The following is a 24,791-nucleotide window of genomic DNA, read 5'->3' as shown; positions in this document are numbered from 1 at the left end:
CCTTTATTCTGAGCTTTTTTCTCCTCTATTTTATTTACAGTTACATGTACTGACATTTGTACAATTTCACATTTGTCAGAGAGAAATCCTGCAATTTTCTCTTTCAGATTTTGTTTACAATTGTGTTTGTGAATCACCCTTTGTGATTACCATTCTATTAACTATTATGACAGATAATTAAAGCTTGTAGCAAAGGTGCAAGGCTCACTCTTGTAATAATAATGAGTCCACAGATATACATGTGTTTGATCTGAGAAGGAAATGTAATGTGGAATTCTGAAACTTTTTGTAAGTTGTAAGAACTAGAAGAATCTCATATAGCAAGGGTTGCCAAACATTTTCCACTGTAAGAGCATGTTTTCAGAATTTTATTATTTTATTAAGCACCAGTTTGACTCTTTAAATTCCAAACTAAAATTTCCCATGTCATGTGATTGCCTGAGGGTAACTTTAGCCTGTAACAATAACGAATTGACCATCTCCTGAACTAACAGCAGGGAGATACTTATTGCCCAGTATTGCTGATTTATTTTAGCTGGTCTCTCTCATATACCAGAACACGAAGATTTGGTAGGCTAGTGTCCTCTCAGTGTCTCTTTTAGAATCTGCCCAAATTTGGCTCTATTGAGAAATCTCCTTTTTCACACTCTGTTGTGTTAGTAGTTGGCAGCTAAACTACTGGCAGAGTCTAGCTTGCATCCAGCAGTGCAGTTCAGCTCAGGTGTAGAGACTGAGCAGGATTTCCCCCATTGCTTGTCCATGATTCTGTGGCCACCATGGCCTGAAACACCGAGTCCAGAGATGGGGTTTGGTGAGGGATAGCCTGGGTGTAAGAGAAAAACAGTCCTAGCAGGTACAGACAGGACAGGCCAGTAGTAACTGAGGACAATTACTTCTTCCTTTATGCCAGAAATGACTCTGTTGGGGAAGAAATTTCAAATTTCAAAATCCCCTAGAAAAATGCATCTTGTCCACATGGAACTCACTGGGCTGGCAGGAGCCCACTGCCTACTCATCTGAGCTGTGCAGGGAATCAAGAAATCCAGGTCCCACTGAGGGGCCCTGTTTGGAGCTGCTGCTGTGCCATACGGTCTCATCTCTGCTGCCTCAGATTGCTTTTTTTGCGTCAGGGCTTTAAGATCACACTGCTGATTGCTTTAAGGTTGTGAGGTGACACCCCTCTGGCCCAGGTGTAAGTGTTTCCCAGTTTTTAGATGCTTGATGACAATCTCATTTTTCTTTTGGCCTAGTGACCTGAGCGAGGATGTCTCTCTTCACTTAGCTTGAGCATGTGAAGTACTAAGCATATTTTCATAAAATGTATGAAGAAGGAAAATCTCCTTAGCCTCAGGATTGCATGTAAATTTCATCTTCTAAAGTCAGTGGCCATCCTTAGGAAAGCTTATACTTTAGGTAAACAGATGGCCTGATCCTGGTCGTGCTGGAATAGTGAGATTTTCCATTATAGCAACAGATACAGGGGTCAGGCCTAGAAGCTTCTGAACCAAGAGTCTGGAGAAAATTATCTTTCAGACCCTTTCATAATTTTAAAGGTGCTCACTGAGTGATTCTCTTCTTGCTTGCCTCATTTTGACACCGAGTTATCTGGCTAAAAACCAATCTTGCAAAAGACCCTTTCGAAGCTGATCCTGCCAGAGGGCGACTTCTTCTTTAGCAGTGCTGAGCCCTCTCACCACAAGGGAGAAGGGTTGTGTATTGAAGATATTTGCCTCTCAGCACCTTGCAGTATTTCACCTAATATGCCTGATCTTGCAAGTATGTCAGATCTGTAACTGTCATATGACAGGTTGGAAGGATTAGCCCTACCAATTGCCCTTCAAGAAGAGTTCTCTAATAACAAGAGGAAAATAGTGCACATATGTGTAGGTGTGTATCTGTAATTGCATGCAAACACACACGTATGTTTAGACTTACTTACAATTGACTGTTTTCTGCTTAGCATAGAACTTCTAAAGAATATATAGGGACTATCAATATGTATATATATATACACACATGCACACAAATGTTTCTGTCATCTATAGCACATTAAAAAGCAAGACATTCTAGTTTGTTGTTCTTATTATGGAGCAACTTAAAAATGTGTGGATAGCATGTGTGTTAGTGTGTCAGTTCCTCTATTTCAGAAAAGAGCAGCCCACAAACATGCAATCCAAAGTTGCTTGGTATTTTTAAGCTGAAATTAGATTCATTGCTTTGATTATTCCATTGTGGGCCCCAAGTTATATTTTAGTGTCCTTCACCCTTTTCTCCTTTATTATTTATAACCCACACTCTTTGAGCAATGACCAGGACTAATCTGTAACCTTCTGTCCTTCTGCCTGATTCGTTCTCTTTTGAAACACAAAGATTGAAGCAAATATTCTCAGACTCTCCGTTAAAATATAGATAGATAGATATTTCTCCCATATGTCTCATACTGAAATAAGACTTAATGGAGGTTTTGCTTTCCTAATTCAGTCTCAGTGGGCCTACTTCAAAGGAAAAAAGCAAAGGAACAGGAAGTATATATTTGATATTCATTGTATAATAATGTATCTACTGCACATGCATCCAAGTAGGTATTTTACAGGCATTCACCAAATGACTTGTGTAGCCATTTTGTTAGATTAATGCACCGATGTTTTGTGTTTGTTCCCTACCCTCAATGTTTTTTGTTTGCCCTGCAATGTTAGCTGCACCTAAATAAATAAATTAAATAGCAATTCATTTGTGCTCACTCTGCATCACAAAGAAGTGGGGCATAAAACAGCATTAGCAGTGAATCCCCTGAGGACCAAAGAACCTCACAGGGGGCTGGTCCTCTGAATGGTCTCTGTCACTCCCTAGCAGCTAATGACTGAAACAGGATCCATTGCCACTGGGAGCTTTTAATTTCCTTACATTGTACAGATTGCTCTGATCCAACGCAAAGTGACAGCTACCATTTCAGTACAACTCATTAACAGCTTTTGCAAAAGCCAGCATGCACCATGTCTCGTGGATGCCATACTCCTGTGGTGTGTTCATGCAAGCTAGAATTTAGCCTTCAGAGAAGTTATAAAATAACATAGTTACAGTTATAAATAATGCAGTGTCTTGATACCTGCGTAAAACAAGCAGATTTTAAACTTAGTATTTAAACTTATTTAAGCTTACTACTTAAACTCATTTTGAGGCAGAACATGTCCATACTTCAGAACAACTTGGGAAATCTCAAGGATTTATTTGTTTGGTGAAATACCAGTATTGGTCATTCATAACCAAATGGTCTTCATGACCATGTATTGGAGAGCAGGGAGCACAAAATAAAGAAAGCTTTCCAGAAAATTTAGAAAATACCAAGATAGTTCAAGGGGGAAGAGAATTCAAGAAAATAATTGGAAAATTAAGGGAGATTTTCCAACATCTCTAAGGCACATGGAAGTGAATAGGATGTAGTTATGTCTGTCAAGCACAGATGACAAAAACTAGAATAACTTATGTGTTGGATAGGTTTTGTGTTTGTATATTTTTGTAAGTACTGGGAAACTGCAGCCAGATCTGATCTCTTCACAGTCAGGGGAAATGTCTTGGTTTAATTTATACAACAGTGTTTATTTTTCCAGCATGCATATAAATAGGGAAAATTGTACAGCTGAGTTAGCAGTTCTGGCACCAACTGACTTTCTTTCTTTCTTTCTTTCTTTCTTTCTTTCTTTCTTTCTTTCTTTCTTTCTTTCTTTCTTTCTTTCTTTCTTTCTTTCTTCTCTCTCTCTCTCTCTCTCTCTCTCTCTCTCTCTCTCTCTCTCTCTCTCTCTCTCTCTCTCTCTCTCTCTTTCTCTCTTTCAATAATTTTTGTTAGAACAACAAATCTACTGAAAGCAAGGAAAAAAGAGACTGGATTTTCATTTTCCAGGGGGACCATTTGTGTTCAATAGGAGAATAGCAGCATAAATCTATGAGATTACCAAGGTGCTCTTCATCCTTCAGCCCTTTGAGAGGGGCAAGAACTGCTCAGCTGTGGCCTACTAATCCCCACAAAACTGATGAGTACTGGAAGGATATCCCAAATCAGAAGCAACACTGATGTTTGCCCTATGATGAGTTTATGGGAACGTGTCCATGGTGCTTCTGTATTAGTGTCTTGGATCAAAACATATCAGAGTAGGGCCAAAGTCTGAAATAAAAATGCATAGTTACAGTAGACTCAGCAGACCGTGCTAAATGGTTTATATTTAAGGTTTTTATCAACCCTTTTTCAGCTCAGTGAAACTGAAGGTATTCAGTGTTTTCAGTGGTCATAGGGAAGAAACTATTTTAGAACTGAGACTGTAAAATATTCTGTAGGCATTTGCTGAAGGTGGCATTTACAGAATGAGATGTTTGGAAAGTCTAATAGGAAATGGGTCACCTCCAAGTATAGAGTCCTGGTTCTGAAAGATGTCAAATCAGGTGGCACAGCTTGGGGTGTGCCTTGCTGAGTACAGGCAGCCAAGCTGCAAAAAGTGTTCATTTAAGTAATTTATTTTCCTAGGCTCATTTCTGACTGGTTGTGAAACTGTTTGGAGTCTAATTGTGATGAATTTGAATTAGCGTGTAAAATAAATAGCATAGGTAAATGTGTGGATACAATTGTTATAAAAACTTTGATGTAGTCACATATAGTGTTTACAGTCTCAATGTATGAGTTAATGAAAAACCCTAAGATATGGCACAATTATTTCAAGCTGAAAGCTTCCACTGATGAATTTTTATTATTTTTTACTTTTTAATATATGTGAAAGGTAAGGGAAGTGGAAATCTTGGGCATGTTGGAATTGAAACAGTGTCATTGGCAAGTTAGCAGCATTGGGATTGGTGACTTGTAGTGACAAGAAGTAATGACACTCTCTAATATCCTGCAGGACTTGTAGCAGGTAGAGAGACAAACCCAGGCTCTCATGTTTTTAGGGCAGTACACTGATAGAATCACTGAGGAAGTAGTGAGTTGTGGGTGGTCACCCACTCATGATGGTGAATGTATGTCTTAGTGTCCAAAACAAAAGAGCTAGCTTATTGTTAATATAAACAATTCATTTTTACAAGTAAAACTACATTAAAACAAATGAGTAAAATGTAAAATATCTTGCTACAGATCATCACCTGTTGTTTCTCTCTGCAGTTTTCCAGATTCCTCACTCATTTTTCTATCAGTATGAAATGTGTCATCATGTAAAAACAATACACGTTTAATAAATAATGAAATTGCAGCTCAGTTTCTGAAACAAATTAGGTCCATATCAATATGCCTAGGGAAACAAATAAGTTATAATTATATTCACATGATGCACACAGAAGATGTATTGGTTGTGCATAAATTAGAGTATCATGAAAACCAATTTTAAAATAAACAAACAAAAAAAAAACAAAAACAAGAACAACAACAAAAAAAACCTGATGATATATTGTGTGAAGATGGGAGAGTGGTAAGTAAATATTGCTGCGTCCAGTACAGAAAGGAGCGGTGGATCTTCTTTGAGTGACTGTGTCTTGGTAAAAGCCTGTGTTCCTGAAGGTGGTAAGCTGCTAGTGCAACTACAGAAGCTTGGATTAAGTTTTGCTGCAAAGAATTAATATTTTGGACTCATAAAAGTGATTACTAAACATGAAGTTCTCTCTGAGACCAGTGACAAGAGGAGTAAAAGTGTCTCAATGTTAGCTGAGGTGGCTGAATTACTGAGCTCCAGAGTAGCAAGTGTCTTCCCTAGATAACAACTTGACACCGAGGACTTGGCAGGACTCCCTGCTTTGAGAGAATCTCCTTATTGCTGGCTCTAACCTCTTGCCAGGGAGCTCCTAATCGCAGGGTGCCTCGGGGCTTGTCTGTGTGTGGGGTTGCACACACTCCACTTCCAGTACAGCTTTCACAAGTCTCCATAGTTTATATACTGTAAAGGGCCAAATTAACCATTTGACTGGAGAGTACTCAGAATTCTTAATCCATCAGTAAAGGTGAATATTTTAAAGCAAATTCAAGCAAACCAGTTAAGTGAGTTAGAATTATCTAGCATGGAATTTGTATGCAGAAAGACTTTAAAACAGTTACTATCTCATATACTCCCAATCCATCCTGTTGGTTCAATCAGGCACATTTCTAGTATACATCAAGTGATTCTTTTTCTCTGATTGGAAAAAATCTGTTTTACACAACTGCACTGTGTTTACTGCAGGAAGGTTACAGTCCATTGTGCTCAGGAAAGCACCCAGCCACGTGTCTTGCATCTCTAGCTGAATGCCTAAGCAACCAAAATGCTGAAGCTCTAAAAAGCATGTTTTGTTGTCACACTCAGAAGTCTATAAAACAGATGTCTCAAATTAATTAAAATTATGTGTTAATAGCACTTAATGGTGCTCAAAAACATTCTTTTCACCTCTGACTTCTCTGTAAGGTGAAAAATAAAAAATAATTAAAAAAAAATCAGTTAACTACTAAAGAATCTATTGAAGATCCCATCCCGTGGCCTTTTTTTTATGTGTTCTTCCACCCAAAGTGCAGTGGTAATTTTTCAAGTGGAAAGGTTGCATGTGTAAGTTAAATTGCAGGGTCAGATGCTGCTCTTGGATGTGCATGAAGAGTCCAATCAATGATGATAGATGAATCAGGCTTAGATGCTGAAATTGGGGTGTTTTACTCTCTTAGTCGAGGGATACATGTGGCCACATTTTGAAATATAGATAGTGGCTGTGTACCCTTAAGAAAATGTTCTTAAAATAATCACTCTGTATTGGTTCTCATGAGCAGGGTGTGTTAACAGCTGAATAACTTTGGGAACATCAACTCCCAAAACCATGAATATAAAATTGTATTCTTTTTTCTTCTTTTAAATAGTAATTTCTTGCTGCTTGGGTTTTGAGGCTCCATGGTTCTTTGTGTTCACATTTCTATTCTCTAAAACCATGAAAAGTTTTTTTTTGTTTGTTTGTTTGGTTGTGTGTGTTTTTTTTTGGAAAGCAGAGAGAGAGAAAACTCATTTTCAATATTCACTTGACTCCTACAATAGGACCTTTATAAAAGCCTCAGGAACCATAAGTGTTAGTGAAGCAAGGTGACTGTCAAGGCTATGTGTGGTCCCTAGACCGAGGCTCCTGTGAAAAAATCAGCAGATGTATCGATTCCTTCAGTGTTATTGGGAACACAGCTTCTAGGATTAATAAAGCAGCAGGCAGACTTTGTGGCTCTTCAAAAGGCACAAGTCTCATGATAAACAGTGTAGCCCAAGATGGGACACACAGATCCCTTCCCCTTTAGAGTTGAGTTCTCTGCTGGTCCACATTGAGGATGGTGTTCTACGGACAAAGTGAGCTGTGAGGGGAATCCACAGTAGAGTGGCTGTTGCCAGCCTGTGATGTTCCTCTGCCACAGCTGGGCTCAGTGCTCCCAGGCAGCAATGGACAGTGATGACTTGGCCTTCTGCAGAGCAAGGAGGTACTGTTGTGTGTGGCTGTCCCACTTGCATTCCCCTTTTAAATAGCACACAGGAGAAAATATAAGGGGGACAGCTGACCTCTTTGACAAATATAAAATGAAACAGGGAGACTTTTAATTCTGCAAAAAAAATCTTTATTATAGTGTAATAAAGGTGTATTAAGACTCATGTTTAACCTGCTTTTTTTTTTTTTGTTTGTTTTGTTTTGTTTTTTTTTTTGTTTGTTTGTTTTTTTGTTTTTTTTTTTTCAGGGCAAACTTAGCTGGTCTTACAGGTCCAAATGTTTCCTTGAGCCTCCCCTATGCCTGTTGAAGGACTAAGGGGAGGCAAAGGAGTGTGTCTGAGGCTGGGTTATTCTAGCTGTAAGAAAGAGGAAATGGTATTTAAAAAAACATTTAATTAAATGACAACACTTGGGATTTCATTTAGTTCACATTACAGGAGGAATTTAGACTTCCACTGCTACCACCTGCTGCCAGGCTGAGCTGTGAGCATTGTTACTGCCTCTCACCGATGCAGGTGAACTTACTGCTGAACCACTTTCACAGTCCAGAAAGCATGACATTCCTTGTTACCAGTGGGAGGAAAGGCTAATTGAGAAGTGTGTATAAAAGCTGTAATGAGTAGCATTTACATGTATTGATTAGAAGTAGGGCCACCGTCTCTCATTTATCACCACCAGCAGCTGTGAAATTTTCCCCACGTCGATTGGCACGGCTCATATTCCCGCTCCTCTGGTTCTTTATTGCTTTTTCTCCCCCCCACCCGCCCCAGACCAGAGTGCTGATCCACCAGCTGGAATGGGCTGGTAATTACTCCAGCTTCTCCACCAGCTGCCACAATTGCCAAACCGCTGGAGTGAAAAATTCCATCCCGCATTTCCGATTTTTTACATTACCACTGCATAATCATATTTGACGAATAATTAACCTGGGTTAATACTTCAGGGAGCCATTTGCAAGTAAATTGATAAGCTGAGTGCTGTAAAGGCACACAAGGGCTAAAGGCTTTAGGAAACTGCGCGCTGCCTGTGCTGTTTTAATACGTGTGTACCTCCTGACCATCTTAATCAAGGGTGGCCCGTAGGTGCTGTCCTCCATCCTTCTCAAGCAGAGTGTGGCTCAGGAGGAAGGAGAGGGTGGGAAATAAACTCATATTAAACTCTCCGCTGTATTTCACATACAGCAGTGGTGCAATGGATGTGGATAAGTGCGCTTTTCCTCCCTTTTACATTTGGAAACAAATGCTGTTAGATCAGAAACTTGTTTAGGGGTAAAGCCGATGGAAGTTTTCCCTGCCAACTTCATGGAGCTGGATTCAGGTCAGGTTGGAGATCCAATTTCCCCATCTTTAATAATGACGTGCAGGTCAATGAGAGAGCAGAGCTGAGTCCTTTTGGGAATGTATATATTTGTATATTTCTTTCAGTTAAGGTAGTTGCAGTGTTTCAGATGCATACCTTTGCTTTGGTTTTGAGATATGTGGAGAACCTTCCTGAGAGACTTCAGAGGTTTATAAATCCCCTCTTTCTTCAACCTCAGCTTTTAGAGTATTTGGCATGTATCTTATTCAGAACAGGATTACACCAAATAGTTACCTGTAGATTTGATCAGGGTTTCATGGTTCTTCTTTCTCTTCCTCAAAAACACTGTTAGTTTCTGCTTTGATTTTAAACCAGCTAGCAGTACTTCTTTTCATCTTCTTCTTCTTCTTCTTTTTTTTTTTTGATGCTCTTTTTTTTTTTTTCCTGATAAGTATTTTATAGCAATATCATTTAAAGAATAAGCTTATCACAGGTAAATCAACAATTTCATAACATGCTTATAAAGATCCAGTGAAAGTAAACAAAAATAGATTTTTAATCAAAATATGAGATTATTGAAATGACAAGTCCCACCAAAGCTTTCCTTGATGACACAAGTTATCGATACAATTCCATCCTGGGCTTTTTGGTAGATCCTTGCCTGGCAATCCAGCACAAGTAAATAAACAAGCCTCCTTCCTTCAGGAAGACAGGTAAAATTAATTGTATTTCACCATCTTAGTAGCTTTCTGTAGTGTTTTTCTGACTCAAAAAATCAGGCATTGAGGCCACATCAAGGGCGTGGATAAATCATCCAGAGAACTTGTGTTGAGTTTGTTTTTCTAGTTTAACATTATTGTCATCCAGGCTATACTTATTCCTCAAGATGGATGGTAAATGCCATAGAAATCTTCTGCAGTATGGTTTTGGGCAGAACAGGAAGCAAGAATCAGAGTTAAATAAGCTAGTTAAGAGTTATAATAATATTATAAATTTTATAATTGTCTGGGCTTGTTTTGCTTTTGTTTTTGTTTTTGTGTGTGTGTGTTATTATGTAGAAGCATTTCTTAGGTTTGCAGAAGAATCTCACATGGAAAATTAAAGTATATTTCTATTCCTGGAGAGAAATGCCAGAAAATATTGTCTAAATGGCCGGAAAAGGCAAAGAATTGGTCATTCAGTATTTTGTAAAAACTGTGTTTTTTGTTGGTTTTTTTTTTTTTTTTTTTTTGGCTCTTCAAGACTTCTAGTCTAACTCCTAATTTTGGGGAATATCTTGTTTGACAGTTTCAGTGGTAGCCATGTGAATCAGGAGAGCAGTAAATGGATTTGTGTATTATGTTCTTGCACTTGCCTACATCCTGGTGCTGGTGGCGCGCAGAGTGCCATCACAACAGCGTGAGCAGCGGAGGTGTGAAGCGGCTGCCCACCAAGGGGAGGTGGTCCCCAGCCCAGTGTGCTGGCTGGCTCTTAACTCCCTGTGCAAATGCCTGTGAGCTCCCCATGGGGCCTTGGGATGTCTCATCTCTCATTCCCTAGGAATTCCTCTGGAAATGGTGAATAGGTATCAGGAAACTGCAAGACTTGCTCACGTTATTTCACCTCTAAATGGCAAGAAAATCTAACAAAAGATAGTTAAATAAAAAAGTATGTGTTAGGGTTTAAGAGATTCAAGATGGTTTTATTCACTAAGATGACTCAGGACAGAGATGCAGACGGGATTATTTCAAGTTAGATGTTGTCACTAAGGTCCTGTGAAGAGCCAGGCTTTCTGTCACAGGGTTCCCTTTTACTGGTTTGAGGACAGTGGGAGCAAATTTGGGTAGACTGCTGTGAAATGGTAAGCCTGATACCTGGCTGCAACATCATGTTTCTTGAAAAGGACAATATTAATTTAAGAAACATAGGCCCCAGTCACATCAATATTATCTTGCTATTATGTCACTTACTTTAAATAAGAGGGGTTTATCAAAAGAGGCTTGAGCTAAATTCTGCCTTGTCTTACGTGTAGTGGTTTATCCTGTTCCTAGTAAGAACCTGAGGATTTCTGGACTATGATTGTCATATGAAAACTCTCTGGTTTTGGAGAATTCCAGGAGGAAGAATACCACATCAAAATATAATATTTATATGATTTTCAGTAGCTTTTTTTTTTTTTTTTGTAGTCTCAGTTTAATAGGTATTTTCATAAAAACACCTTCATTGTGCAGGAACAGAGGTAGGCAAATCCTGAATTTCTTCTTCAAGCCTCAGGCTGAGAGCCATATGTATTGTGGCAGACATATGGACCTTCTGTGAATCCCTATTAAGAATTTGTTGCAGGGTAGCAAATGAAATCCAGCAAGGACCACCACCATTAAGTCATCACTGGTCACAGCTCTCATTGAGCACCAGGTGACTTTGTCTGAGCAAGCAGTGCTAGAAACTGAAGCAGAAGATTCAGGATGAAGCCCATATTCACAGTAGATATGAAAGGAATTAGCCTTTTCAGTTTGTTTTCCTCCGTCATACAGCTTCCCAGGTCCACCTTATTATTTTCATGCAGCCAAAGTGCTGTCCATCTTACTGTCTGCTCAGCTGTTTCTGTGATCGTTCTCTTTAAAACCTAAATAGGATTGCATGGGATGGCCCGGCGGTTCAGGAGATAAATAAATAATAATACAAATATTGCTATTATGCTGAATTTCTCTGGCATGGAAGCAGTCTGGCTTTTTATTTTTTTATTTTTTATTTTATTTTTTTTTTTAAGTAAGGCTTTCGCGCATGCTAGACAGAAAGTCGGCGCGAGGCATTTGTCACTGTGTGAGGTAATGCAGGGGAAGCAGTTCCTTTCAAAGCTCAACTGTAGCACTAAGTGAAATCAATGGCCAAACAATCTAACACAATTGGTCACATATTGATAGAATTAAACACCGCTGTTAACGTGACTTGTCATTGATCTGACAAAAACAGAGTCCAGGGTAAAAGTCGCCTGAAGCCTTTAGACTCTGTGTTTATGTAGCAAAGGTTGGGAAATTATTCGCTCCATCTGCTTCTAACATAATTTTTTTTTATTTTTGTTGACAATACTCCTCACTTCAGAAACCAGTGGCAGAGCTTTAACCTCTTCATTGTCAGAAATGTGTGAGTGAGCAGCAGTCCCCCTGCAGTGCAAATCCTGGTTTTGTCTGGGGCGTTGGGTCCCTTGTGTTGTGCCTGCACCATGATCTCTTATAAATAATAATAAAAAAAAAGTTATTCCAGCAATGGGAGCCTGGTCAGCAGAGGGATGTGCCAGTCTGGATCAGCTGCAGGAGGTTTTTGCTAGCATGCAAGCCCAAACAACAGAATATGGAGTGTTAACGACTTTCAAGCAAGGGAAATGTATTAGGAAAGGAGAATTAAGGCCATGCCTTCCGGTGCATAGCATATCTGGCATACGTAGGGTATTGCCTGTTGTCACATGGTGGCTGCGGTTCAGAGGGGAAAAATACCAATAAAGGCAGCAATTAAGAGGTTTTCTGCTAATATCCCTTGAAAATAGTCTTCATTTCAGGAATCATTTTTATTGAGTTCTAGCTTTCCATCTGTAGTTTAGCTGTTGGCCTTTCATTGGTATGTCAGAATCCCAAAGATTTTACATTACGAAATCCTCAACTAGCTGGAATAATTGCCATGTATGCTGAAAACAAACACCTAACAAGTTCCTGAAATATCTGAGCAAATAGCTCCAGAATATTTGCAGGGGAGACTTGTTCTTAATGCTGCCAAGCTCTCCCATCTGACCTAGGAGCTGGGCTTTGCTTTTAGGCTGACTGCAAACCTGATGATGTTTTCCGAAGTAGGAAAGGAGCCTGGGTTTGTGGCAAGCATAGCTTACTGGCAGCTCTCAGTCACAACGCCACCAGCCCTGTGTTTCTGCAGCGTTTGTGGTGTCAGGAAAGGCGTTTGCGCCTCTCTGCGCTCACACTCACTTCTCCCCCGTTGCTCCTACAGTTCCTCGTCTCCTAGATGCCGATTTTGTGTGCTGTGATCTGTGTGTTGCCTCAGAGGTTATAGCTATTTGACAGTTTGATGGTGGGTGTTGCTGCTTTGTGTACCTGCTGGCTGCCGAGGGCTGGCACTGCTGGTCATGAGCGGCAGCAAAAGGCTTCCGTGCGCCTTGTTTTTTGGGGGGAGCAAGGAGGAGCTGTGTTTGCTGTTTGCTTACTTTTTTTTTTTTTACTTTTTTTTTTTTTTTTCCAATGTTACAGTTGTATAATAAAAGCTTTCCACCCAAGTTTGGTATAGATATTGCTGGTGGATGGATTGCTGTTGCCTGTGGCAGCCCAGCCGCAATGGCAAGATTTGCTGTGCTGTATGCAGCCTAGGGACTCTGAGGGAAGTTATCGCACCTCCACGGAGCCTTCCTTTAATTCACAAGCCTAGGGAAGAAGATGTAAGGAGGGAGGGAGGGAGAAAGATCTTCAATGTACGCAGGAACCTAGTCGCAGGGGGGAGAGAGTCAGAAAAGACCTCAGCTGCTTACTTGCACTTCTGGCAACATTACAGAAGCAGACAGGTTTCTTCTGAGTGGAATATGAGTTTTTCCAAGGTTATTAGCAGAAAGACATTGCCCCAGTAGGAAAGGAGCAGAGATACCTGTGCACAGTAATTGCGCTCTCGCAGTCTGCCGCTCTGTGGGACGTGGTGATGGTGCTGATCCACCTTCTCCACTCCCTTGTCATGAAATACTGGCTCATCAACAGTGTATACATCTGAACTGGAAATGCGAAATGCTTGGAAAATATTACCCTATTCTGAAGCCTACAGCTAATTGCCCATCATGACAATTCCCAGCAGACTCATATGTCTGAAGTCTCAGTGTGAACACTAAAAGCTCATTTCAGGGGTTAAAGAACCCCACTGACAGCTGGGATGTCAGGAGGGAGATGTAATCCCATAACATAACTGGCAACCTGTGTGGCTTGGGAAAAGAGCAGGACACAGCTGCTGCATCTTCAGAAAAAGAGCAGTGGCCAGGCCTTTGAACTGCATCAGGGAAGATCACCCCACTGTGAGGTCAGCAATGTGTCAGGGCCTTCTCATACAGGTGCTTTTTTCACCCCTCCCATTTCAGGTGCACTCCTCTCTTACTAAATTGATCTAAAAGTCCTACAGCTGAGCAATGGTTTCATGCAATGCCCTGATGCAGAATGTAAAGTGTGTGAGTGCCAAACATGCTGCTGTGTTATTTTCTTGTGATACCAACAGAAAGCATGCATGTGAAAGCTTTCTCTTGTCTTTCTACACAGTGGTTGGAGTAAAATTCATAAAAGTTTTTCAGCAGTTGCACATGGGTGATTTGGATGCTTGCAGCACCTGTAAAATCTGTTAAAGCAGGAGTAAATTGTGAGATGAATTTCAGATGTTTCAGAGTGGATTCACATGCCTGTAGTTTTAGAGAGTCTGCTCTCACTTGCAGCAAGGAATTCAAGGCTTTTCTGTGAGATGTAAGGCTGCAGGTTTTTTGGTAAGAGACCTTGCCTTGCTATGGTGTTTTCTCACCAAGAAAAATTAAGCCAGCTCAACTTAAAGTGAATAGACTATGTGGATATCTCCCAGTATCAATTTCTTGCTGCATTATTAGAAATCGTAAATGCTCCTCTATTTCATTACTCATTGCAAGTCTTTAAAATGTCTTAAAGAAATAAAAAGCTTTTTGTTTACTTGATACACCTTTTCCTTTACTTTTCAGAAAGTAGAAATTAAAGATTTTAATTACTCTTTAATTTCTGGGTTCTCAAGCATCAGAGATTTTAATTTGTTTTACGAAGTCCCCAAATCTATTCCTTAAAAATACAAGCCTACATTTGCAGGTTTCCTTTGAATTTTTTAATGATCAGCAAACAAGATTTCTGTCCAAAGACTGCTCAAAATTTTTGTCAGTTAACTTTTTCTAAACTTCACAGGATGCAGGAATAATGGCAACCTTTGTCTCAAATTTGTGCCTATTCACTAGAATAATTGTACATTTTAAATGGGGATCTAGCTTAAAATTTACATTCAACCTTCACATTAATATTTCTTGATCACTTTTGTTACGTGTAACACAGTAACAGAGAAATTGAATTAAATGTCTTAGTTACACTACAGTGATATATTGTGGTCGCTGGAGACATTTTAAATAGTGCAGCCAGCTGAGTGAGGTTTCTGTGCTGTCTTTATCTCTTTGTGTCCATGAAGTGTTTAGTTCTTATTATAGCTTACTTATGCAGTCTAGGATTGAGTTTTTTCTCCCTTAACTTAGACAATTGGCTGATCAAGGACAGCTCTTTAAGCAGGGTTGAGAGATCTATAATAAATTATCAAAGGCCTGTGAAGCTGGCTTCATAATAAATTATCCCAAGTCCCATCTAGTCCCTAGCATTGCAATTGGAATTCATGGGAGCCTGGCCTGACACGTCTCAGGAGAAAGTCTTAATCCTTCAAGTGAAAGCCTGAAAAACTTGGGATGACAGAGTGTGTAAGATAAAGCCATGACGATCTGCCAAGACTATTTTAGAAATTTTGTGCTTAATGGCCTCGGCTATATTTCTCGCTTGTATTGTTCTTCCTCCAATGGGTCTTTAAGTCTATTGACATGGTGAAATATAGATGGGCTGATAGGACAGGTGAACTTTTAATTATCTGCGTGTCACACTTCTCTCACAGTGAATACCATAGGTTCTTGATTTCAGGAATATTTTTGTGTGTTCATACCTTATTGATGTGAGTAATTTCACTGACCGGAGCAGGAACTACAGAGCCTGCTGGCATGGCAGGTTCTGTATGGGCAGGGAAGAGAGAAATTGCAGCTTCCTGCATCACGTGAGATGGGAGCAATGCTAATGGGGGCTCCTGTCTCCTTGCCACCCTGCAGCTTCTCTGTCGGCTGTGTCAGTTCCAGGATAAAAGAAAGCCTGTGCAAAAGTGCCTGCAGAGTCAGAGATGGTAGCTACTCAGCACTTGTTTTACTGCAGTTGTGTGTTTGTTGTTTTTTTTGTTTGTTTGTTTGTTTTTTGACTCTCAGGTGTATTTGGATCAAGCTGAATTGAACAGGGCTCAGAGGGATCCATAAAATCCTCCGTAGAAAAAAATAATCTTAAAGTGTCTTTTCTCTGCATAAAATTGTAGTGACATTGAAATGTTTTCACTTGAGGCTTCCTAGTGTAGGAAATGTGTTGGTGCAGGAAGCCAAGACCATCCCTTTTAGGATAAGAGTCTTTAATTTTTTTTTTCTCTAAAAGTGTCATGAAAGGTTTTCGCATTAGACCTACCATTAGAGCATGATATTCTATTTTTAAATCCTGAGTTAATTTAACATTTAGTAGAAGTTTCATGTTTCCAGAGAGTGACAGAGGAGGACACATTATTGTGGCAGAGAGAGACTGAAAAAAAAATAGTTATCACTGAACCAGTTGGCTAATCAGGGGATTAAAAGTTACAGAAAATCTAAGTGAGATGCATTAATGAAATGCTTGTGTGCAACAACACTCAGCAAGATCTGAATGATAAATATGTCATGTATTGCAATAACATATGGATATAAGATCCACCTAGATTTTATCGTTCTATATTATTTCTATAAGCGTTATCTAAAAACCTGAGAAGGATTGCATATTATTTTACAATGTGTTTATAAATCCACAACATTGGGAAGCCAGTCAGGAAAGTGAAGAAAATATGCATTGTGATGACTATAAAAAACACTGGGAAGGGCAGTGGAAGAAAACTGAGAGAAACATCTGCTATCAGATGATGTGTATTGTGTCATATGCTTCTGAAACACGTATGGCACTTCATATAGGAATGAGAGCAGCTATGTCTGCACACACGACAAAAAGAGTGAATTCATGTCCTGCATAAAGATATTTTGGTACATGTCCAGAAGCCAGCCCAGTGATTAATATTGGTGCTATTCTTCCCTTTTGATGGAAACCCCTCTGGAGGGGAAGGCTACCAGTAGCTTCAGAATCACATTATGAATGTTGCTGACATACGGTGTAGCTGTTGCTAAAGTTGCAGGGTTTAACCAAATGGGTAACCACAGTATGCTGTTCCTCCAAAAAGATATTTGCAGCCCTGCACAATAGTGTCCCCTGGCTGTTATCCAGCAAGGCACTTAAGTCCAGTTTTAGGAATAGGGACAATGCCACTGATCTCATTGGATCAGCTTAAGAGGCGTCCAGCATCCTGCACCATCAGTCAGCCCTGCTGGGACCCCATGCAGTTGGCTCTGCAGAGCTTGGGAAGCACTGGAGGAGAAATCCAGTTTCCTGTCTCTGGAGGTGTTGGAATAAATGTTTCACAGCCATGGGTAACTGATAACTAAATGAATTTCAGTATGTAAATTTAATATCTTTAAAATGCATTGATAACTATTCATATTTATTTTTATGCATGAAGTGAGATTGGTGGTCTTTGAAGGACTAGTGCATAGTCGTTCGGCTGTAGTTGTTTTCGAGTAGAAATTGCATGGGAGGATGATTCTGGTCATCCTATTTTGTTTGTGTATGTACCGTGTTTGGCCTTGCATGACACCAGGGCTGTTGCAAGTGGTTTCTGCTGTTGCTCGTAGCTGGGCCTGGATGTCATGAACACCACAGCCCAGAGCTACAAACTTCTCCCTCTGCCAGCCATACCTGGGACCAAACACACCATAGGGCATTTCTCAAGGGCAGCCCAGCTAAAAGGCAACTTTTTTTCTTAACTTCAGTCTTGTGCTTAGTCCCATACTTGTCATAACATAATAAGCTTTGTAAAGCAGAAGGTACCCAAGATGTCTGTTGATTGCTAGCAGAAATAATTTGCTTTGCTTAAATGAAAGACATGGAAAAAATAAACTCGTGTAGTTGGTCTGACAACTAGGATGGCTGTGCTACTTAGGGGCATGTGTCCCGCACTGATGCTAAATTTAAGACCTTGAAGTGGGGAACATAATTCTGTATTCACAGGTGCTGGTCTCCAGGAGGGCTGAATGGTGCTGGAAGCGACCTGGACCCATTGATGCTAAAATGTCAAGTCTTTGTGTCTGTCTTTCCAGATTTGTGGAAAAGAAATTTCAGTAAAAGAAGATGGAGAGAAACATGCACCTTAGAGAAAGTGAGGGTATAGTGTTGTGGGGCTTAAACGTGGGAAACAAGAGACTCATTTGTGCCCCCTGAAGGCGGTCTTAGTGGTCCCAGCCTCAGCCAAGTGCAGGAGCTGTTGCGGTGCTGGCTGCTCTTACGATGCCTGTTGTGTTTATTTTCCCCTCTGTTTCTGGTTTTGATTTGGAATTTCATTTTGGATGTTAGAAATCAATGTTCTATTATACACTGAGTGTACCCTTTCCCTATTGAAAATGGAATTTTGATGAAATTCATCTGGTTGTAGCTACTTCTGGCATTTTCCAATAAAAATAAAACACCATGGAATCAGAAATTTTCTACTTGGGTCTGTAGGTGAAACTAATCCCATGTCAGAGAGACAGAACGTAAGTGTCATGGCAGTCTTTATCACAAATCGGTTCAAATTAAATTTGCAAAATTGTAGTGAATTGTACTGTCTTTTTTGTTTTTGAAAAATGTGAAATATGTTTTTATTTGCTTATAGAGTTCTAGGAAGTTTTAGGAAATCAAGTGACATAAGAGGATGATTTTTTTTTGTTGTTCCTTTTTTATTAAGTAAATCATAGATTCATATAATGGAATCACAGAATGGTTTGGAGAGGACCTTAAAGACCGTCTAATTCCAAGACCCCTGCCATGGGCAGGGACACCTCCCACTAGACCAGGTTGCCCAAGGCCGTATACAGCCTGGCCTTGAACACTTCCAGGGATGTGGCATCCATAGCTTCTCTTGGGCAACCTGTGCCAGTGCCTCACCATCACTCATAGCAAAGAGTTTCTTCCTACTGTCTAATCTAAATCTACTCCCTTTCAGTTTAAAGCAACTACCTCTGGTCCTATTACTATGCACCCTGATAAAAAGTCCTTCTGCAGCTTTCTTCTAGGCCCCCTTTAGGGGTGCAAATGATTGCATATTTTAGCCCATGCATTTTGGTGAACTTCAGAAAGGTTGGCTACTGTAATCTCAGTCTTGTATTTCTGTATAAATACAGAACAAAAGGATGGAGCTATCCCAAGAAGCTGCAGCATTAAAAAAAAAAAAAAAAAAGGAAAATTTAACAATGTTAGGAATGTTAAATTAAGTAGTGGAAATGAAAAGGAAAAGTGTCTTGTGTACACTTCCTGCCAGGTATTAATTTATTCCAAGATGTGCCAAAATGTTTCCAGTTTTCACAGCCACAAAGGGACTCAGTCTGGCAGGACTGAATCCTACACCCTGAAGCAACCATGCTACTGATGAGCAAGAGTTTTGTTGTTAAAGCCTTTTCTTCATTTTATTTGTTTTTACAGGATGGAAAAGAGCAGCATATACAACAGCTAGAAACACAGCATGTATTTTGAATATATAGAAAGCAAACAAAATAGAAATACCAAGATGTTGATCTACATGAGAAAAATTGCATCAATACTTTAGCCATACATCAGCTTATGAATACCGTATTGATCTGTTTTTCTTCCAGCACTAAGATAAGATTATTATTACATGTATGGAGCTTCCTTAGCTATTGGATGCAAGGTTTAGTGATTGGAGCATGGGGACTGATAGTCAAGAATCCTAAATCCTAAGTCTAGCCTTGCTTTGGACAAAGCATTTCTGACTCTTTTCTTACATTCCCTACCTGTTAACATGATGAGAGGTGCTTCATACCCGCCTGTATTACAGATCTGATGTCAAGTGTCTGCTGGACAATTTAAGCAATTTTAAAATGCTGTATGTGTGGAAAAGCTGCTGCCTATTATTCTGGTCCATGAGTGTCCCTTTCACACTGTTGCATTTTATTGCTTTGTAACATTTGTATCTTCTTGTCAGCCAGATGCCCAAGCCAAGTGTTAAGTCAGACACCACATAAGCATGTCACAGGAGTTGGTCCCTGGGTTTCTGGAATTGGTCTATGCTCTGCAGATCAGAACTAGGTGCAATTGCTTGTGAGAGGATCCCTCCAGCATCCTTATGCCTCTTTCTGGTGGAGGTAGCCCTGCATCCTCCAGCTCCCTGCCAAATAACATGCCTTCTACTCCAGAGCCTGCCATGTGTCTCTGCATCTCAGGGATATGGGAGTGTTCTCTGGTGAGCTATCTTATTGAAGACAGGAATGGAAATAATAATGATAAAAGCAATCAACTCCATAGGAAAATGGAATTTTCTCAGGTATCGTCGCGATCTGAGCTTCCTCCCTCTTCCACGGTTTTTCTTTCTTTCTTTCTTTCTTTCTTTCTTTCGGGAGAGAGGGAAAGTAGGAAAACCAAGCCACATAGCCACACATCATGACAATAGATAATAGTAAGCAGCTTTAGTGGCCTTTCCTGTCGAAGTGCTGCCACTCTCCCTGACAATATGGGCATGGTGACTAAGAAGGATAGAAAGGAGAACTGAGCAGGTACAAAGGAAATATGGAGTGTACCATACTTAGAGAAATTTAGATCACTGTCTTCCCAAGGAAAACATTTTTATTAACCAGCTTTGCTTAGCAGCTTTAAAAAGGCGTAGTTTTCCTTGTCCTCTCCTGACTACATTTATGTCAAGAAAGTGCTTCCGAAGTAAAGTATGCTTCCAAGTTTGTAAGATGTGGGGTTTGATTTGGTTCCTACTGATGTCTGATGGAACTTTCCTCACTAGCCATATTAGAAATGACTTCAAGCATGGGAGTAATGAGAAAAGCCTTTTTGCTTTTATATTATCATTTAAAATCTGTTTAGGGTCTTATGAACACCCATCTACAACCTATTAATGACCTGATTTCTTTCCCTAGTTGCCATTATCATAGACAAATCCATCACTGAAAACCCACTTCTGTGCTAGTATGGGGCTAGACAAACCCTGTTAAAGTTGTAGTATTGCAGTCCCATATAAAAGTAGCCACTGAACTCCTATATGTCTTCTGAGTTTTTGGAGTTTGGCAGAGTCCCAGGATTGCCTTCTACCTTGAAATCTGCTTTTGTTTATTTAGAAAAAATAAATAAATTGATTTTTCATTGACAAAGAAGCATGAAGAAATCAGACAGATAAAGAGGCTTTGCACAAGATCTTTAGCACACCACTTCTTTTATTTAAAGCATGTTGTTGTTTCTATTTAGCAGCTCTTCTGCTAAGCTCTAAATCCAATCTAGTTCAACCTTCCTTTGGGAGTCCTTTTTACTGCATTTGTGGTGAGTAAGGAGGTATTTCTACCTGCCTTGTGCTTCTGGGACAAGAATTTATCTGTGGGCCAGAGAAGTGTTTTTGCCTTTCTGTATCAGGCGCCAATCTGATTTGCTCTCATCGGGCGATCAGATGCTCCTTCAGGGGTGACTTACCCTTGTGGCTGCCTCCCCGACAAGCTGGCATTCCTCAACAGGAGTTATCTTCCAGTCTAGGCTGATTACCTGGTAGTTTCTTAGCTAATAGGTCAAAGATCTTCCATTCCAGGCTTAGGTTTGTGCACTTGCAGCCTGCAGCCGAATGCACAATTCATCATGCCCCTAATCCAGTGCTAGCTGTCTCCTGGCTGGCCTTTTCTCCCAGCTCGGTGCATCTGCGTTTGCTAGCTGGATGTATTGGTTATGTGCAGAGAGACAGTGCAGATACTCCCCCCAAATCTGCACATAATATTAAATGCTAATTTTTCATTGACAGAAGTTCAGTGGAGAATGCAGTACTCTTTGATAGGAATTTCGTTTCTTTACAGGCTTTCCATGCCATGGCAGGATTAACCCAAGTGGATTTCACCTCTTTATGCCAGTGATAGATGTGATCCTCCTCTATGTGGTCAAAATACCCTTTCTCTGCATCTCATCCATCCAGTGCACGTATGTTGAAAATGCGTTGATTTGTGGTGCAATTCTGAAAACATTTTCTCTTCCTATCTTAGCTAGAGCTATATTTTAACATTAGATTTTAAGAGACTGGGGGAATATGCTGGATATACCAAAAGAAAAGGAGAGTGTTGCAGCTCAGACTTTTTCCTTGCTTCTCAGATAATAGACTTTTGAAGTGAATGATTTAAAGAACGTAAATATGTTTAAAAACAAGCAGTCAATATAGTTTGTGTACTTTTACTCACCTTTACAACTAGGTACACATAACTACTGTAAACTACAGATGCAAAATTTTGCTTCAAGAGGACTGACTTAGAGCTATATTTCTATTGCCACTCTTCATCCTTCAGAATGATACTGAAGTATAATCTAACTCCAAGGGGGGAATGAGGGAAATTGTATTTCCACTTGTGTAGGAGTCAGTCTGCTTTCATTTCTGTGTATGATGTGATATGAGGATAGTTTTACTTAGAGAAAGAGGAAGCGTGGGGGAGATATCATACACACATGTATACACACACATATTTATTAAGATAAATTATTTCCAAAGAGTAATGTTTATCAAATAAAATCAGACTTGTTAAAAGTACCCAGCCTAATTCCAGTGGTTTGTGCCATATTCAGAAAAGCCAGAATGAGCAACAAAATAAAGTGCATTCCTTTTGCACTTAGCTTCCCTTAATTCTGCTGTTTTGCTTGTGTTATTTTGATTGTCACATTCATTTTGTTTTGCTTCTTAGATTGTTTTCAGTGGGTTTTAAATTGGTGCAAAACAGAACTTCCCCACTGTTTGATATTTTACCCAAGAATGGACCAGTTGTGGAGGAAGTGTAATTAAATTCAGTTGACTGCATTTTCCCCTTCTCTTTCTTCTCTTTTAGCACAATAATGTTTTAACAGTGACAGTCAAATCTTTCTTTTATAAACCAGTACTTCTCATATAGCCAAATGGTCCTTGTCCAACAGCCATCTTTCAAATCAATGGGGAGTCTTTCTGCTGGCCTTACCATGCCCGTCTATCATTGGGAGGCGTATGTGTTTCAAGCTTTTTGCCAGACTGATGTTTAAGCATTCAGAGAGGGCACTATGGGCAGCACGTTGTGTTGTCTCATACTCTGTGCAGTCACTTACACTGTTGTTAAGTCTGTGGAAGAACGCTTCCTCCCAAAACAACAGTGCTGTGTCTCATGGCTTTCTGCTGGCAATACAAGTGATACTGGATTGGAGCTTCTATGGTTAAAGTAATCTCCCATTTATTTCGCTAGCCATCTCCTTTGCCTTTAATGTGAGGCTAAGCACATTCCTACCCTTGTGGTAGGAGCAGGTCTGTCGTGAGGGTTTGCCCGAGCATGGAACAGGCTCCAAATGCTATGCTTGGTGTCTTCCATGGCTTTGAAAAACTCTTCTTCATGTTCACAACAAGTACCAAATGGTGTTGCAAAATGCTTTGCTGAATTCTGGAGTCCTCTGTCCAGCATAAGGGCTGGTACTTCTGGCTGACACTGGTTGTGAGGTTATGCACCATCCGTGTTGAATGCAGAAGAGGGCCACAAAAGAACTGAACAAATCCAAGATCTAACATCCCTGGCTTTTAAGTATTTTTTCCTTGTGCTTTATAAAACTTTATATGGATGAGGTAGTCAGGATTGAGGCCCACATGCCATTGCTGTCAACAATAGAGAACACTAGAAAAGAAAAATGAAATAATTTTTTCTATAACTTTTCAGATGTTAAAAATTATTTTAGGACTTCCCTCCCTCCCTTCCTCCCTGTCTTCTTTCTCTCCTTTCCTTCCTTCCTGCTGGGAATATCAGTGGAGTCACCTAGTCCTCTTTAGCTGAAGTATTGAATTCTGGGTTGGATAGATTTTTCTAAGTATCATGTTTGAAGTACCTGAAAAATGTAATCAAAGCTCATCAATCAAAAGTTTTTCCCCTAAAAAAATCTTACTGGTTTATAAAAAAAAAAAAAGGCAAAACTGTGTAGTAGGAATAATAATAATAATAATAATAATAATAATAATAATAATAATAATAATAATAATAATAATGTCAGACTTCCTTTATTTGCTATAGAAAATGAAAGCAGATGAAGTTACAAATTTTTTCTTGATTTTGAGTGCTTTGTGTTGACTTAAGTATGTACAGGTGAATGTTTCCTAGTCATCATTACTTACTACCATGTTAACTCTGGAAGCAAAAATATTAATCTTTCTTTAGAGAGTAATCCTATTGATATCTGAGTATACATTTGAGTAAAAATACTTGATTATTTGAGGAGCACATGAATAAAGTTCCCTTGCTAAGTAGAAGTTGGATGCGAACTGTGTAGTATCAGCCCTGGTTATTTCCAGGGACGCAGTGGGAAACAGAAGCAATTTCTTTCATATTGTGTGTCAAAATCCATTCAGATTTCCTAGAAGAGTCTGCTTTATTTCCACTTTATTAAATGTAGTCTTGCTTATCCTCATACCAGTTGTGTGTGTGTGTTTTCTGAAAGTATCTTTCTTTATTTATTGTAATATGGGAATATTGTATTTTGCAGCCTGTAAATTAGATATTTGATTCAATGCAGTGGCAGAACACAAGAGTGTTAGAAAATGTCCAATTCCAGCAGGGGAAGCCAAGGGATGTTTAAAGCTTGATGCATATAATGTTTATATTACATTAAGTACTGTGTTATTGCACAGGATGCTTATTGTTAATGTCTGTGGGGAGAGTCAGTTCCAAAGATTTCAATTTCTATAAACCGGTTATGTAGTTCCACCACATACAATTAGGAAGGTAGTAATGAAATGGTTATGGAGTCCCTTGGCATTCTGCAGTTGCCTTTTTTTTTTTTTTTTAATTTTGTAAATAATGTCAGCAGCATTCTGAGGGGAAGTGTTTATGTATTTATTTATTATTGATTTAAAAAAAATACATTTAACATTACTAGTTATTACAAATGCAGTCTCAGAGACATGAAGGAGATAAGCTGTTTCCACATTATTAAATGCAGGATGCCTAGGGAATTGAGGAGATTTATCCTTTATATAAATATATTAAATATTAATGAATAGTGATTACAGAAATTAATTTATAGTTGCATTTAATTTTCTAATAAATTCTCATGGCTTTATTCCTTTGTTGCAAA

At 39.4% G+C, this 24,791-nt stretch overlaps 1 protein-coding gene across 5 annotated transcripts in view; it reads left to right on the top strand.

Moving 5' to 3' along the window:
- Window positions 1-24,791, top strand: part of POU6F2 (POU class 6 homeobox 2) — a 312,647-nt gene that overhangs the window by 82,407 nt on the left and 205,449 nt on the right. Inside the window, exons 1-2 of one of the 5 annotated variants that reach the window (XM_068674959.1) lie at window positions 14,167-14,242; window positions 21,527-21,647. The exons of 3 other annotated variants lie outside the window; for them this stretch is intronic. In XM_068674959.1, the coding sequence (XP_068531060.1) occupies window positions 21,602-21,647 (46 nt within the window). In that variant the 5' untranslated portion in view covers window positions 14,167-14,242; window positions 21,527-21,601. Of the gene's footprint in view, window positions 1-14,127; window positions 14,243-21,526; window positions 21,648-24,791 lie in introns of those variants that run through there. One more of the 5 variants, XM_068674960.1, reaches the window with a different exon arrangement.

The sequence above is a fragment of the Anas acuta genome, chromosome 2 (assembly GCF_963932015.1).
Source record: "Anas acuta chromosome 2, bAnaAcu1.1, whole genome shotgun sequence".
Classification (NCBI taxonomy): Eukaryota; Metazoa; Chordata; class Aves; order Anseriformes; family Anatidae; genus Anas; species Anas acuta.
This window is presented reverse-complemented; position numbering and strand designations above follow the sequence as displayed.